At 40.7% G+C, this 13,642-nt stretch overlaps 1 protein-coding gene across 3 annotated transcripts in view; it reads left to right on the top strand.

Annotated features, from left to right (window-relative positions):
• LOC111575002 (phospholipid-transporting ATPase ABCA1-like) overlaps nucleotides 1-13,642 on the top strand; it is a 38,667-nt gene that overhangs the window by 21,438 nt on the left and 3,587 nt on the right. For 2 of the 3 annotated variants that reach the window (XM_023279890.3, XM_023279889.3), the window contains exons 12-46: nucleotides 1,136-1,330; nucleotides 3,010-3,218; nucleotides 3,330-3,506; nucleotides 3,596-3,818; nucleotides 4,042-4,263; nucleotides 4,369-4,573; nucleotides 4,660-4,773; nucleotides 4,908-5,082; nucleotides 5,207-5,338; nucleotides 5,424-5,563; nucleotides 5,700-5,837; nucleotides 5,982-6,211; nucleotides 6,438-6,510; nucleotides 6,699-6,901; nucleotides 7,087-7,138; nucleotides 7,248-7,361; nucleotides 7,627-7,775; nucleotides 7,964-8,088; nucleotides 8,600-8,698; nucleotides 8,873-9,062; nucleotides 9,186-9,280; nucleotides 9,395-9,427; nucleotides 9,535-9,640; nucleotides 9,930-10,004; nucleotides 10,552-10,721; nucleotides 10,824-11,001; nucleotides 11,129-11,244; nucleotides 11,353-11,497; nucleotides 11,634-11,757; nucleotides 11,855-11,984; nucleotides 12,197-12,380; nucleotides 12,556-12,662; nucleotides 12,847-12,988; nucleotides 13,209-13,343; nucleotides 13,473-13,576. In XM_023279890.3, coding sequence (XP_023135658.2) covers nucleotides 1,136-1,330; nucleotides 3,010-3,218; nucleotides 3,330-3,506; nucleotides 3,596-3,818; nucleotides 4,042-4,263; nucleotides 4,369-4,573; nucleotides 4,660-4,773; nucleotides 4,908-5,082; nucleotides 5,207-5,338; nucleotides 5,424-5,563; nucleotides 5,700-5,837; nucleotides 5,982-6,211; nucleotides 6,438-6,510; nucleotides 6,699-6,901; nucleotides 7,087-7,138; nucleotides 7,248-7,361; nucleotides 7,627-7,775; nucleotides 7,964-8,088; nucleotides 8,600-8,698; nucleotides 8,873-9,062; nucleotides 9,186-9,280; nucleotides 9,395-9,427; nucleotides 9,535-9,640; nucleotides 9,930-10,004; nucleotides 10,552-10,721; nucleotides 10,824-11,001; nucleotides 11,129-11,244; nucleotides 11,353-11,497; nucleotides 11,634-11,757; nucleotides 11,855-11,984; nucleotides 12,197-12,380; nucleotides 12,556-12,662; nucleotides 12,847-12,988; nucleotides 13,209-13,343; nucleotides 13,473-13,576 — 5,009 coding nt within the window. The remainder of the gene's footprint in view (nucleotides 1-1,135; nucleotides 1,331-3,009; nucleotides 3,219-3,329; nucleotides 3,507-3,595; nucleotides 3,819-4,041; nucleotides 4,264-4,368; nucleotides 4,574-4,659; nucleotides 4,774-4,907; nucleotides 5,083-5,206; nucleotides 5,339-5,423; nucleotides 5,564-5,699; nucleotides 5,838-5,981; nucleotides 6,212-6,437; nucleotides 6,511-6,698; nucleotides 6,902-7,086; nucleotides 7,139-7,247; nucleotides 7,362-7,626; nucleotides 7,776-7,963; nucleotides 8,089-8,599; nucleotides 8,699-8,872; nucleotides 9,063-9,185; nucleotides 9,281-9,394; nucleotides 9,428-9,534; nucleotides 9,641-9,929; nucleotides 10,005-10,551; nucleotides 10,722-10,823; nucleotides 11,002-11,128; nucleotides 11,245-11,352; nucleotides 11,498-11,633; nucleotides 11,758-11,854; nucleotides 11,985-12,196; nucleotides 12,381-12,555; nucleotides 12,663-12,846; nucleotides 12,989-13,208; nucleotides 13,344-13,472; nucleotides 13,577-13,642) is intronic. The other variant, XM_023279891.3, reaches the window with a different exon arrangement.

The following is a 13,642-nucleotide window of genomic DNA, read 5'->3' as shown; positions in this document are numbered from 1 at the left end:
CCATGAATGAGATAAATATCAGAAAGATAATTTGACTGGAAGGGATGATGGGTTTAAGTCAACTACAAAATTTGACTTAAAGAAATCACTGAGGAAATGTAAGCACTTTAAAAAAATGTGCATTTCGCAACCATTTGAAAACTTAAAGTAAAGCAAGATACAGCCTCATTTAAGGCATTGCTGTTGTCATTCAGATTACACAAAAGCGGGCACAAACACAAAGTGTTGGTTTTCTTGCACAGAGGTCGATTTACTCTGCCCTGATTAATGGGTGTAAAATTCTAGATTTCCTTACTGGAATCAGCCACTTATTGCCCTGTTATCAAGTAAAAATGCCTCTATCAGAAAACATGTAGTTCATAACATGGCTGTTCACGGCTATGGGATTTTACCACCACTTCCACTTTTCCTGTGTGAATTGCGTAAGCACTACCGCCACCTAGTGGTAAAAAGTAATGCTGTCAAATGACTTAAAATTACAACTATTTTGTTCATAAGGAGTCAAGCAACATTGTGGCGAATAACCATTATCTGCATTTTTAACTGACTCATCAGTCTTTGTCAGTGATAAACTTTAAGGCTATTAGGAATATTTTTTGTTTACTGGGAAGCTTGAAACATTCAAATTTAGGTGCTGTTCAGTTGTGTTTTGAACTTGATTGTCTAACTGGATTTCCATTTGAAGGTCTAGATGGCTAGACTGTTTTCACTTCTGTCATGAAATTGGTTAATCAGTGTGGAAACAGGAAAATGGTTAGACATAACAGAGATAATGAATTTGAGAAGACTACTGAATAAGGGTCTTTGAAATGAAATAAACAAGAAAATAGGTCTCAAGCCACACAAAGATGTCCACAAACACACACACAGACCACAGCACAGAGAAAGGTTACTAAAGGCTTAAAGGCACACAGTGATTATTCAACTTTTTTTTTCTTTTTTTTTTTTACTGTTGTTTGACATAGTTTTTACAGTACAAGCAGAAAAGGTTAAAACATATTTTTAAAAAAGAAAATAACTGGGAGCCAGCTGTAAATGTTGGATGTTGTGTTTATGTGCATCCTCTCTGTTTTCAGTGTTCTTTATCTTAACAGGGAATGATGCATTGATTCTCTTTACATCTTGGTTTTTGCAGACCCTGCTCCAGAATAATGCCAGTGCTGCGTTCTTGAACACCCAGCTCAGTGGGACTGAGTGGCGCGTGTCAGATGTGGCAAAATTCCTGTCAAAAGTTTCAGAGAAACCGAGACCTGCAGGATCGTCTTACACCTGGAGAGAAGTCTTCAATGAGACCGACCAGGCCATACAGACTATTTCACGCTTCATGGAGGTTAGTGTGTTAGTGGAAGATGTAGGCTATATCACCAGAAGTACAACACAAACAGAGTCATACAGATCACCGCTAATAATTTCCTTCCTGGAAAAACCTTCAGTGTGTAAAATGCTAAACTAATTTTGAGGTCGAATGGAAATATAGAGCATGTTATATTGTTTTCACATGACTCATTCATTCAGGGGAGTGAAATTACATTACTGGGTATTCATGGGTTCAAGGACATGGCCAATAAACACACATCCATATGGGTCTTAAGTTGTGCCTGTAAAATAGCTGTTAGCTTCTATCTAACAAGTGGGGAAGTAGGTTAAATACCAGTTGCCCTTTGAGGTCATTGCATTACAGAACCTTCCTGCATCTTCTGTTGTTCATTAATGTGTTTGAACTACTTTTAGATCCAGGCATGGCTATTAAAAGCTTTCAAATCAAATGTTCTTTCCTCTTACTTCCTTCATCAAATCAAATTATGGCCATGATGAGTGTGTCACAGCCTCTTGTTTACTTGGTCAGTAGGCCAGAGCCGAGCCCTGGCAATAAAACAGTTGCCCCTCATCTTCCTGCCAAATGTTAATCAATTTTATTCCATTGTGTTTTGTTGTTTTATTTATCTGTGTCAGAGAATTTCTCCATTGAGTTGTCTATAAAACATACATCATGGTTCAGGCATAAAAATGATCTAAGAGCTATGAGATGTACCTCTGATACATGTTAATGATCAGACAAACTAAATAAATTATGTTGTTTTCCATTCCATAGACTGATGACACAGACAGTTTGGTGACAAACTGATGATCTTCTAACTGTAACAGATCATTTTAATGTTCACCTCATGACTTCAGCCTCTTTAGTTTCCTCTTTTATCTTACCGCTATTGATAATGTAAGGAAACAAACATGTCATTAAAAAGAGGGAATGTTAAACCATTAGTTGATGCCCATTACATGTGGAACACTGTGCAATTTCTTTGACGAATGTTTAGCAACACTGCAAACAAATCCACTGACCTACTGACTGTATTTCATCCTTTAAGAAGATCATATAATGAGAGTAAACTGGTTTTTCTCACTCGGAAATCTGTGTCAAGGCCTTCTACGGCCATATAAGTCTGTCATGCCTACAGCATTAACAATGCTTATGCTGTGATTCTTATTATGCTTTCTGAAGTCACTGGTTATTGCAGCCTTAGTAAAGGAAAGGATGAGGTTCAAGTCTGATTATGTCACCTAAAATATGATAGAGGTTAATCTGCATGAGGTCCTGACAAATCAACTCTGATGTGGTTACTCAGTGTCTACTCAAGGCACATGCGTTTGTGCAATAGGGTATAAAGTTCATAGCTGTCCACTTCTGAATTATTTTTACTGTGAGAAACCTTGTGATTGTTTGAGCAGGAATTGCAAAAGGGCAGATTAGTAAAGTATGATAGCTTCAAAATAAACAATCACACCTTTATTGTAAAGATTTTAAGTAGCCCTTGTTCAGAAGAAGTCATGCTCAAATAATGACTTTCTACCTTTATGGGAGTGAATCATGTTTCTATAAAAACCTCACACTATTGGCTTGTGTTCTTTCTCCGTGTTCATCTTTAACTGGGTGACACTTTGTTTTCACATGCCATTTCCATCTTACAGTGCAAAACACTTTATTTGTTCTAATCAAAACTGTCTCTTCAGTGTGTGAACCTGGACAAGCTTGAGCCGGTAGCTAATGAGGAGCGACTGGTCAATAAATCCATGGGTCTCCTGGATAACCAGAAGTTCTGGGCTGGAATCGTGTTTCCGGACATTGGCCACACCAGCAGCGCCGACCTGCCACCCAATGTCAACTACAAAATACGCATGGACATTGATAATGTGGAGAGGACTAACAAGATTAAAGATGGGTAAGTGGTTGTTTTCACTAAGAGTGTTTTTTTAATGTCGTCAATCATATTTTGTTGATTTTCCAACTGTTATGTTTTTATTGTCTTACTGATTTTCATCTTGTTTTGCAGCTATTGGGACCCTGGTCCTAGGGCAGACCCCTTTGAGGATCTTCGGTATATTTGGGGTGGATTTTCTTACCTGCAGGATGTCATTGAGCAAGGAATCATCAGGGCTGTCACTGGCACTAAAGAGAAGACAGGAATCTACATTCAGCAGATGCCCTACCCCTGCTATGTTGATGATATGTAAGTGAAAGCTGTAGCAAAAAAAAACAAGAGAACAAATCGTTTGTTCTCGAGTATTTGTGGCTGACCTTCAGTGGCATGTTTCACAGTTTCTTGCGGGTGATGAGTCGGTCAATGCCTCTCTTCATGACCTTGGCGTGGATGTACTCAGTAGCCATCATCATCAAGGGTGTGGTGTACGAAAAGGAGGCCCGACTCAAGGAGACTATGAGGATCATGGGACTGAACAATGGCATCCTGTGGCTGAGCTGGTTCATCAGCAGTTTAATCCCACTGCTGATCAGCGCAGGCTTGTTGGTGATGTTATTAAAGGTTGGTGTTGTCACTGACACACACACATACATGTGTACACCCAGTTTGTCATCATGCAGGAATGTCTGGACACGAAGTAAATATACTCACGCTGATCACTGATGTTGTTTTACTGAGCATTTAACTTAATAGTGGCTCAGTTTTTTTCCCCATCGTGTCCAGAAATTCAATTAAATGGTGAAAAACAAGTGATATCATTTGGTTTCTCTCTCTTTCTTCTCAGATGGGAAACCTGCTGCCTTACAGTGACTCAGGCGTTGTGTTTCTTTTCCTGGGATCCTTCGGCGTAGTGACCATCATGCAGTGTTTTCTCATCAGCACCCTGTTTTCTCGTGCCAACTTGGCAGCGGCCTGTGGTGGCATCATATACTTCACTCTATACCTGCCCTATGTGCTGTGTGTTGCCTGGCAAGACTATGTGGGCTTTGGAGCAAAAGTTGTAGTGGTGTGTAGAAAAAAAATATGAATGCAAATATACTTTCATACATCAATACTCAGTATGTTCTCTTTTCTATCCAATAAAATCTGATTCTTCTGTGCCTCACCTCAGAGTCTGCTGTCTCCTGTGGCTTTTGGCTTTGGATGTGAATACTTTGCCCTGTTTGAGGAGCAGGGGGTGGGAATCCAGTGGTCAAACTTGCTTGCCAGCCCTCTGGAGGAAGACAGCTACAACCTGACCACCTCCATCTGCCTCATGCTGTTTGATGCTGTGTTATACGGAATAATGACCTGGTACATTGAAGCTGTATTCCCTGGTGAGTCACATAAAAAGTTGTGGTATTTTACCCTGATATTGTCAAGAGTATAATGAGTTATTTACATGCAATCGATTCTATTACAGGTCAGTATGGGATCCCCAGACCTTGGTATTTCCCTTTCACTAAGACGTACTGGTGTGGAGAGAAAGAGAACAAGAACATCTCCACTCCTCTGTCAAAGAAGGGCAACGCTGAAGGTACTAATCATAATCCTTATTACTATTTTGATGTAAAACATTACTGAAAATTTGTCACAAGATCAAAGTGAAGATATTTTTTGTATACCATAGCTTATGTCATTGACAAAATGATGTTTTTATCTCATCCCCAGCTGTCTGCATTGAGGAAGAGCCAAGCCACATTGATCCAGGTGTTTACATCGAGAATCTGGTGAAGGTCTACAGCCATGGAAACAAACTGGCCGTTGACGGACTGTCCCTGAGATTCTATGAAGGACAGATCACGTCCTTCCTCGGCCACAACGGAGCTGGCAAGACCACAACTATGTAAGATATCACACACACTATCTACAGTACTCTTCAGTTTAACTGAACTGAGAAACCAGTTCAAGGATCTAAAATCCACCCAGCTGAAATGGTGATTGTTGTGTTCCTGCCTGGTTTTTCATAGGTCAATCCTTACTGGCTTGTTCCCACCCACCTCTGGAACTGCCTATATCCTCGGCAAGGACATCCGCACTGAGCTCAGCACCATCCGACAGAATCTGGGCGTCTGCCCCCAACACAATGTGCTTTTCAGCATGTACGTGTACAACATCACGGTCTGAATTTTTTGGACATTTTCAGCATCTTGTGCTTTGCTAATTGTGAGATTTGCTGTAATCCAGGTTGACAGTAGAGGAACACATCTGGTTCTACGCCCGCCTGAAGGGGCTGCCAGAGCAGAAGGTGAAGGCCGAAATGGAACAAATTGTGAATGATGTTGGGCTGCCACACAAACGACAGTCTCGCACAAGCACCCTGTCTGGTCAGTTTTGTGTTTTCAGTTTTTAACTTCCCTTTATTTCACAATTAATATTAGGTATGCAAGATGTAGAAAAGTTACATATGGATTTTATTCTGGAAAACATCTTTCTGAGTTTTTCTTTTTCTTGTCTTTTCAGGTGGGATGCAGAGGAAGCTGTCGGTGGCCCTGGCTTTTGTTGGAGGCTCAAAGGTTGTGATTCTGGATGAACCTACTGCTGGGGTCGATCCCTACGCTCGCAGGGGCATCTGGGACCTGCTGCTCAAGTACAGACAAGGTAAACAAAGCTAATATTAGCTTCTTGGTCCTAAAGTTGTTTTTTATTTTCATTTCACTATTTTAGACATGCAGCTTTTTCTTGTTACATATTTGAAAATAAGGTTAATAGAAAGGCAAATAAATTTGTTTGTCCCTCTCTCAGGGCGCACCATCATCCTGTCCACTCATCACATGGATGAAGCCGACATCCTGGGTGACCGGATTGCCATCATCTCCCACGGCAAACTGTGCTGTGTGGGTTCGTCGCTCTTCCTGAAAACCCAACTGGGAACAGGCTACTACCTGACTCTGGTCAAGAGAGACTATGACTTGTCACTGCAGTCCTGCAGGAATTCTGCTAGCACAGTGTCCTACAGCAAGAAAAACGAGAAGGTGAGAGATGTAACCAGAAGTATTACACAAGTGTTTCATGGAGAAAGGAGATATATGAAATAATTCTGTTATTCAATAGCTGTGAAGAAAACAACATTATCATTTTTCATTCTCTAACATTGTTGTCAAAAGAAGGACAGATGTACAATGAAAAAACCTTTTTCTAGTGGTCTTTCGAGTCTTTTTCGTTCTTCTTAGCTGTTTACCTTCTATGTGTTTTGTTCAGGAGGACAGTGTATCGGAGAGCAGCTCAGATGCTGGCCTTGGCAGCGAACCAGAAAGTGAAACCACCACTATTGGTAACAACTGACAATAACCTGGCTTCCTTTCTTGTAAAATTAAACCCACCTTATCAGCATGAACCGAGAATGAATGTTACATAATCTCTGCTGAAATGTTAAATTATCCTAGTGATGCTTAAAAGATAATTATGTTAACTCTTCCCGATTACCAACCTCTCACTCTATCTGCTCATTCTTTCCTACAGACGTCTCCCTCATCTCCAACGTGATTTTCAAACACGTCCCAGAGGCTCGCCTGGTGGAGGATCTCGGCCATGAACTGACCTACATCCTGCCCTACCAGTCTGCTAAAGATGGAGCCTTTGTGGAGCTCTTCCACGAGCTGGATGACCGACTCACTGACCTCGCGATATCAAGTTATGGAATATCTGATACCACCCTGGAGGAGGTAAGTGGCACTGAAGAGCTGCATGACCTTTTATGTGTGGTTAAATTTGGTTGTAGTAATAAACATGCTTATTAATAGAATAAAACTGATCTATGAATTATGTTTCATTAACTGTTTATATCCATCTGTAGCCATCTGTTTTCAGCTTAGTCAGTGTTTAAATCTTATGCCTTCCAATTCCGCAGATTTTCCTGAAAGTGGCTGAGGACAGTGGAGTGGATTCTGTTGAGCTTTCAGGTGAGATTTATGAAGTTTTTTTTATACATTCACATGCATTGCAGGTCGAACATTTTGTATGTAAACAGCAGACATGAAACTCATAGCTTTGACTCTCCTATTGCTGCAGATGGAGTCGTACCAACTAGGACTCGTCGTCGTCATGCATTTGGAGACCACCAGAGCTGCCTGAAGCCCTTCACTGAGGATGACTTTGACTTCAACGACTCTGAAGGTGATCCAGGTAGAGATACACCATCCAGCACACAGTACAATGATAGAAACAGTGCTGTTGCTGTCAGTCGTATGATCTTTCACTCTGTGTTTGTACCTAGACCGTTAAGACACAGAAGTGCAGTAAAATACTGATCTGTGTTACAAAACATACAAATCTGTGGCTTTTGTCTGTTAAATTGCATTTGCATTTATTCTTAGAGGTATTACTAAATAGGACACACACTTAACCATGTTGCAAGTTTGCTAATATGCACCGTTCTGTCTCTGTCCAGAATCCCGTGAGACTGATTGGCTCAGTGGAACAGATGGCAAAGGTTCATATCAGGTCAAAGGCTGGAGTCTGAAGAGACAGCAGTTTGTTGCACTCCTCTGGAAACGATTCCTCTACGCTCGGCGCTCCAGGAAAGGCTTCTTTGCTCAGGTACACTGATGCTAATTTCATATACACAGAGTGTAAACTTAGTGGTAGCATCAATAGTCTTTTGTTTTGCATCAATCATGCAGAGTTTTCTGACAACTGAAACCTTTTACCAAAGAAGTACTAATTCTGAGTCGTATCTGTATTTATGTATGTTAGTTGTAACAAATTTTCATGATGGTGTTTTTCAGATTGTTCTTCCAGCGGTGTTTGTGTGCATTGCCCTGGTGTTCAGCCTGATTGTTCCTCCATTTGGAAAGTACCCCAGTCTGGCTCTGGATCCTGGCATGTATGGAGAACAGTTTACTTTCATCAGGTGAGATAGATCTTTCCCTCTGTCTGGAAAAACTGAAACTTTCTACTCTATATCTAATTGTTGTGCAGAAAAAAGATTTTTCTCCCTTTATCCTAACTGTCTGTTAAAGAAGTTTTTAACTTTCAGTTTACCTCCATCAGATCACTCTTTTCATGTCAAGCAAAAAAAAAATGAACAAGCACATTTTTTAAATAAATGCGCTATTTCCATCTACAAAGTCTGCAACTCATTAAAGATGTAAAAGGTTACCTAACTGTACTGAGGTTTTCATGCAGCCTCACTCATGCAATGAGCACGTGTTGACATGTGCGCTGAACACAGCTGTTAGACAAATTTGTTTTAAGTGCTGTGAAATAATTGGTTTTGAAAGAGTGGTGGTGTCATAAATTATTGATAAACGTCAATGTCTCTGTGCATCGTATTATTAATTCTAACTCATTATTCAACTGTCTAGACAGCCAATATTGGTTGTGTGCTTCTAAAGGCAATGGGTTCTCTCGTGTCTTTGTAGTAATGACATACCTGAAGACCCTCACAACAACAAACTCTTGGGAGCTCTGACAGAACAACCAGGCTTTGGAACACGTTGCATGGAAGAAGAGCCCATACCGTGAGTTCTGAAATAAAAACTTAACTTACGTTTACAGTAGGAAACTAAAACACATATGGATTTACAGTAGATTTTACATTCAGCTAAACTTTTGGAATAATGCCCATATTGTAGTCTATCCGCATACATGAAGATTTAGAGTTCAATATTTACTCTTCTCTATCTGTGTTTCAGGGACACTCCTTGTACTGCAGTTCTGGATGAGTGGTCGGTCCCACAAGTCTCTCAAAGTGTAAAGGACATGTTCGACAAAGGCAACTGGAGCATGGAGAATCCTTCTCCCTTGTGTGAGTGCAGCTGCGAAGGGCGAAAGAGGATGCTGCCTGAATGTCCAGCTGGAGCTGGAGGACTTCCACCACCACAGGTGAGTGAAGACAAACAGAATTGAAAGCTAAATACAATTTAAAATTGTGTATAGTGAATATGAGGTATCAGCTACACAAACAAGCACAAGTTAATTAACTCTTGGGCCTGTTGTTGTTTCCAGATGAAGATCAGTGACAAAGACACTCTGCAGAATCTGACTGGCAGAAATGTGTCAGACTATCTGGTGAAAACCTATGCTCAGATCATCGGCAAGAGGTAACACTCACATGAAACCCTATTTTCCTTTACACAGCTTTCATATTTGTCATTTGAATTCTTCTTATTCATGGAAGCACTAAGCATTGAGTTATTTATTTTTCTCTCTTACAGCCTGAAGAACAAGATTTGGGTCAATGAATTCAGGTACATTATCAGACATAATGCATGTGTAATTTATATCTATAATATTGATTGGAGTGCTTCTCTACTGCATCCTTCTCTGATTTTAAAATGACTGTATTCTGTAACAGATACGGTGGATTTTCACTGGGCGCCAGAAGTTCTCAGTTTCTGTCTCATAAAGATGAAATTGATGTTGCGATTGCACAGCTGAGGAGACGCTTCCGTCTTGAAAGAGTAAGATCCCATTACATTGTTATGATACATACTGCAATAAAGTGGTCCACAGAAGCTTTTTACACAATAAAATGTGATAAAATGCCTACTGTGGTTTAAGTTAGTCAGGGTAAAAAGACATACAGGGAATTTACATGTCTGTTTTGTGTATAAACACAACTATAGTGAACTGAGACTTGATTTATTATTGCAAGTCTGAACAGTGTCTGTTTACCCATGTGCTAAAGAAGGCTGTATCCCTCTCCCACTCTTTCTCTCTCCTTTTCTTTCTGTTTTGCCCGTCCTCTAGGGAACTGCAGCAGATCGTTTCTTTCACAGTCTCTCCAATTTTATCCAAGGATTGGACACCAAGAATAACGTCAAGGTTAGCGCACACACACATGCAGACTCTGGTTATGCAACAGCACACGGCTCTGGAGGTTACAGTTGAGTCTCCCTGAACTATTCCCTCAACAATGTCCCTGTTAAACCCACAATATGGACACAATGTGCTTCATGCACTTGATTCATATTGTGCAATTTGATGTGATAATTGATTCACTGATTTCTGCTTTATCCCAGATAATAAACTTTAGCAGCAAACCATATATTCATCTTTATTTATCTTGATTCAGTTGGCTGTTAGGCAGAACCTAGAAATATGCACCAATTCTAACAAAAAAACTATTAAAATGCATGAGAATTTTGAAACTTGAAAGGCTACTTTGAATTCAGGAAAGAAGAATAAGGGCTAAAGAGGGAGACAGAGTAGTGAGGAAAACATATTGTGGGAACAAATTTGTATGTGGCACCTTACAAAAGCATAAACTTTACTCTCTTACAGACTCAGCTGATTTTCAAGCTACTAATTTACCTACAGGATTTCAGAGTTTCAGAGTTTAATCTCTCACATCTTCCTCTCTTCTATCCAGATCTGGTTTAACAACAAGGGCTGGCACAGCATTGGTTCCTTCCTCAACGTCATGAACAACGGCATCTTACGAGCGAGTCTGCCGGCTGGAAAAGACCCAACAAAGTTTGGCATCACTGCCTACAATCATCCACTCAACCTTACCAAGGAGCAGCTGTCACAGGTCGCATTGTAAGTATTACAGTAAATAAATTCAGAAGTTTCAGTACCTTTGATCTTTCCTAACACACAGTCATTCTCATTGGTATCTTGTCTATTGTCTCTCTTTCCCAGGATGACGACATCAGTGGATGTGCTGGTGTCCATTTGCGTGATCTTCGCCATGTCCTTTGTCCCTGCCAGCTTTGTGGTTTTCCTCATCCAAGAGAGAGTGAACAAGGCCAAACACATGCAGTTCATTAGTGGAGTACAACCCTTCCTCTACTGGTTGGCAAACTTTGTCTGGGATATGGTAAGAACTTTCACTGTCTGACACAACTGGCTCCACAGCACTGCAGAAAAAAGTCAAAATGTCCAACACTGTAATCTTGATGTTGCGTAATAAAAGTAACAAAATCCTCTTCCTCCCTCTCATGCAGTGCAACTACATAGTTCCGGCCACACTGGTGATCATCATCTTTGTGTGTTTTCAACAAGACGCTTACGTCTCCTCCACCAATCTACCCGTGCTGGCCCTGCTGCTGCTGCTCTATGGGTAAATTGGACAAACATTCAGAATTGTTGGGGTCTTGCTGTCTTTATTTTTTATTTCTCTCTAACCTGTTTATATCTTAAAAAAAAATACATTTGTGTCTTTTTCCAGATGGTCAATCACCCCTCTGATGTACCCAGCCTCTTTCTTCTTTAAGATCCCCAGTACAGCCTATGTGGTCCTAACCAGTGTCAACATACTGATAGGAATCAATGGCAGCGTGTCCACTTTTGTCCTGGAGCTGTTTGGAAGCAATGTAAGAAAATTATTAGTAGCAGTAGATTTATTGAGGAACTGAAAATATATTTTTTAAAAAACATTTTTTTCTTTTCAAGTCAAATAATTACTGCTGACCCCTTCATGACCGAATACTGACTTCATTCCTCTGTCAGGAAATCGGTGGCATCAATGACATCTTGAAGAATGTGTTCCTCATCTTCCCTCACTTCTGCTTGGGCAGAGGACTGATTGACATGGTGAAGAACCAGGCAATGGCTGATGCTTTAGAAAGATTTGGTAAGAATAGCAAACTTTTATTATCACCTCTAATAAATGTATTCCTATTTGTCTGGACAACAAAGGAAAAAGTGCTAAAACGCCTGTTCTGTTGTAGGTGAAAACCGATTCCGCTCTCCTCTGGCCTGGGACATGGTTGGAAAGAACCTGTTTGCGATGGCCATAGAGGGTGTTGTCTTCTTCTGTATCACCGTCCTTATTCAGTACCGCTTCTGTATCAAGGCCAGGTGAGTGTCTTTTGGTTAGATATATGTCTGATCTGTCAACTTTTACAGTCTAGAAATGGACTAGAAAATTTCTTCTCAATTCACAACACTCCTGACTAAGACGCACCTCAAAGTAATGACTGGATGTGGTTTGAATTTTCCTCTGAGATTCAAATCTGAAAGACACTGTAAGTCTATCTTAAATGTGACCTCTCCTGGCTGTGCCTTTCCAGGTCATCCACCAGTCACCTGAAGCCGATTGGAGAGGAGGACGAGGACGTGGCCAGAGAGCGACAGAGGATCCTGAGCGGTGGAGGACAGTCAGACATCCTGGAGCTCAGGCAGCTCACCAAGATTTACAAGCGGAAACAGAAGCCGGCCGTAGACCGGCTGTGTGTTGGCATCCCTCCTGGAGAGGTACAGATGTCTTCTACCTGTTACACCTGTCTCACCACTCCAATTAAACAGTGGACTATGATTGTTGGTTACATTGTTTTAATTACAAAATGAGCAAGTTCATTGTCTGTTAAAAATTACTAGGGTTATTCAGTAATGAATGTGTAAGATTAATCATAATATCTCTTTCCTGCAGTGTTTTGGTTTACTGGGGGTGAATGGAGCAGGGAAAACCAGCACCTTCAAAATGCTGACGGGAGACTCTGTGGTCACCAATGGGGAGGCCTACTTGGCTGGCAAGAGGTAAGAGAAGACAAGAGAAGAGATTATATTTCAACTTATTGCGTATAGTCAGCCTTGTCTATGTATAGTGCAATGGAAATTACAATTGAATTTCTGGAAAATATTGAATAGAAGGATAAATTATGTTTACAAGTATTTTTTACTTTCTATAAAGCTTATAAACGTGTCTTTCTGTGTTTTCCAGTGTCACTACAGAGATAGATGAGGTGCATCAGAACATGGGCTACTGTCCTCAGTTTGACGCCATCAATGACCTCCTGACCGGCAGAGAGCACCTGGAGTTTTACGCTATCCTGAGAGGAGTGCCCGAGAAGGAAGTCTGTGAGGTCAGCACCAAACAAATACATTAACACACACTAACATATTGGTCTTTTATATGTAAATTAGACTTGTAACTCTATCTGTGCAGTCTTGTTTTTCTGTTTTTGTGTTTTAATTAGGCATTATATCAGATGATGGTTGATACCAGTAAACAACCTCCATAATTCTTCAGCCATTTTGTCAACAGATGGCTGATACTCATGCAAACTCTTTCCCATCCACTAGGTGGCAGAGTGGGGCATCAGGAAACTTGGTTTGGTCAAATATGTGGACAAGGCAGCAGGCAGCTACAGTGGAGGAAACATGAGGAAACTGTCTACTGCTATTGCTCTCATAGGAGGACCTCCTGTTGTGTTCCTGGTCAGTGAAAAAAACAAAAAAACTGTTTTGTAATGCACTACAGAACACTGAAGTTACCAACAACAATAAATGTGTGTTTAACAATATTTTATAGCAGCAACTTAGTGTCTTTTTGTTGCCTGTTAATAGGATGAACCAACAACAGGGATGGACCCGAAGGCACGTCGTGCTCTCTGGAACGCCATCCTGAGCATCATCAAAGAAGGACGATCTGTAGTCCTGACCTCTCACAGGTTAGACAAGGCATCGCAATTAATTTAATCAGTTAACAGAAGTAGATAATTAAAGACGTGCCGATA

Source organism: Amphiprion ocellaris, chromosome 4, assembly GCF_022539595.1.
Source record: "Amphiprion ocellaris isolate individual 3 ecotype Okinawa chromosome 4, ASM2253959v1, whole genome shotgun sequence".
NCBI lineage: Eukaryota > Metazoa > Chordata > Actinopteri > Pomacentridae > Amphiprion > Amphiprion ocellaris.
The sequence above is the reverse complement of the archived record's forward strand: the minus strand, read 5'-3'. Positions and strand labels throughout refer to the sequence as shown.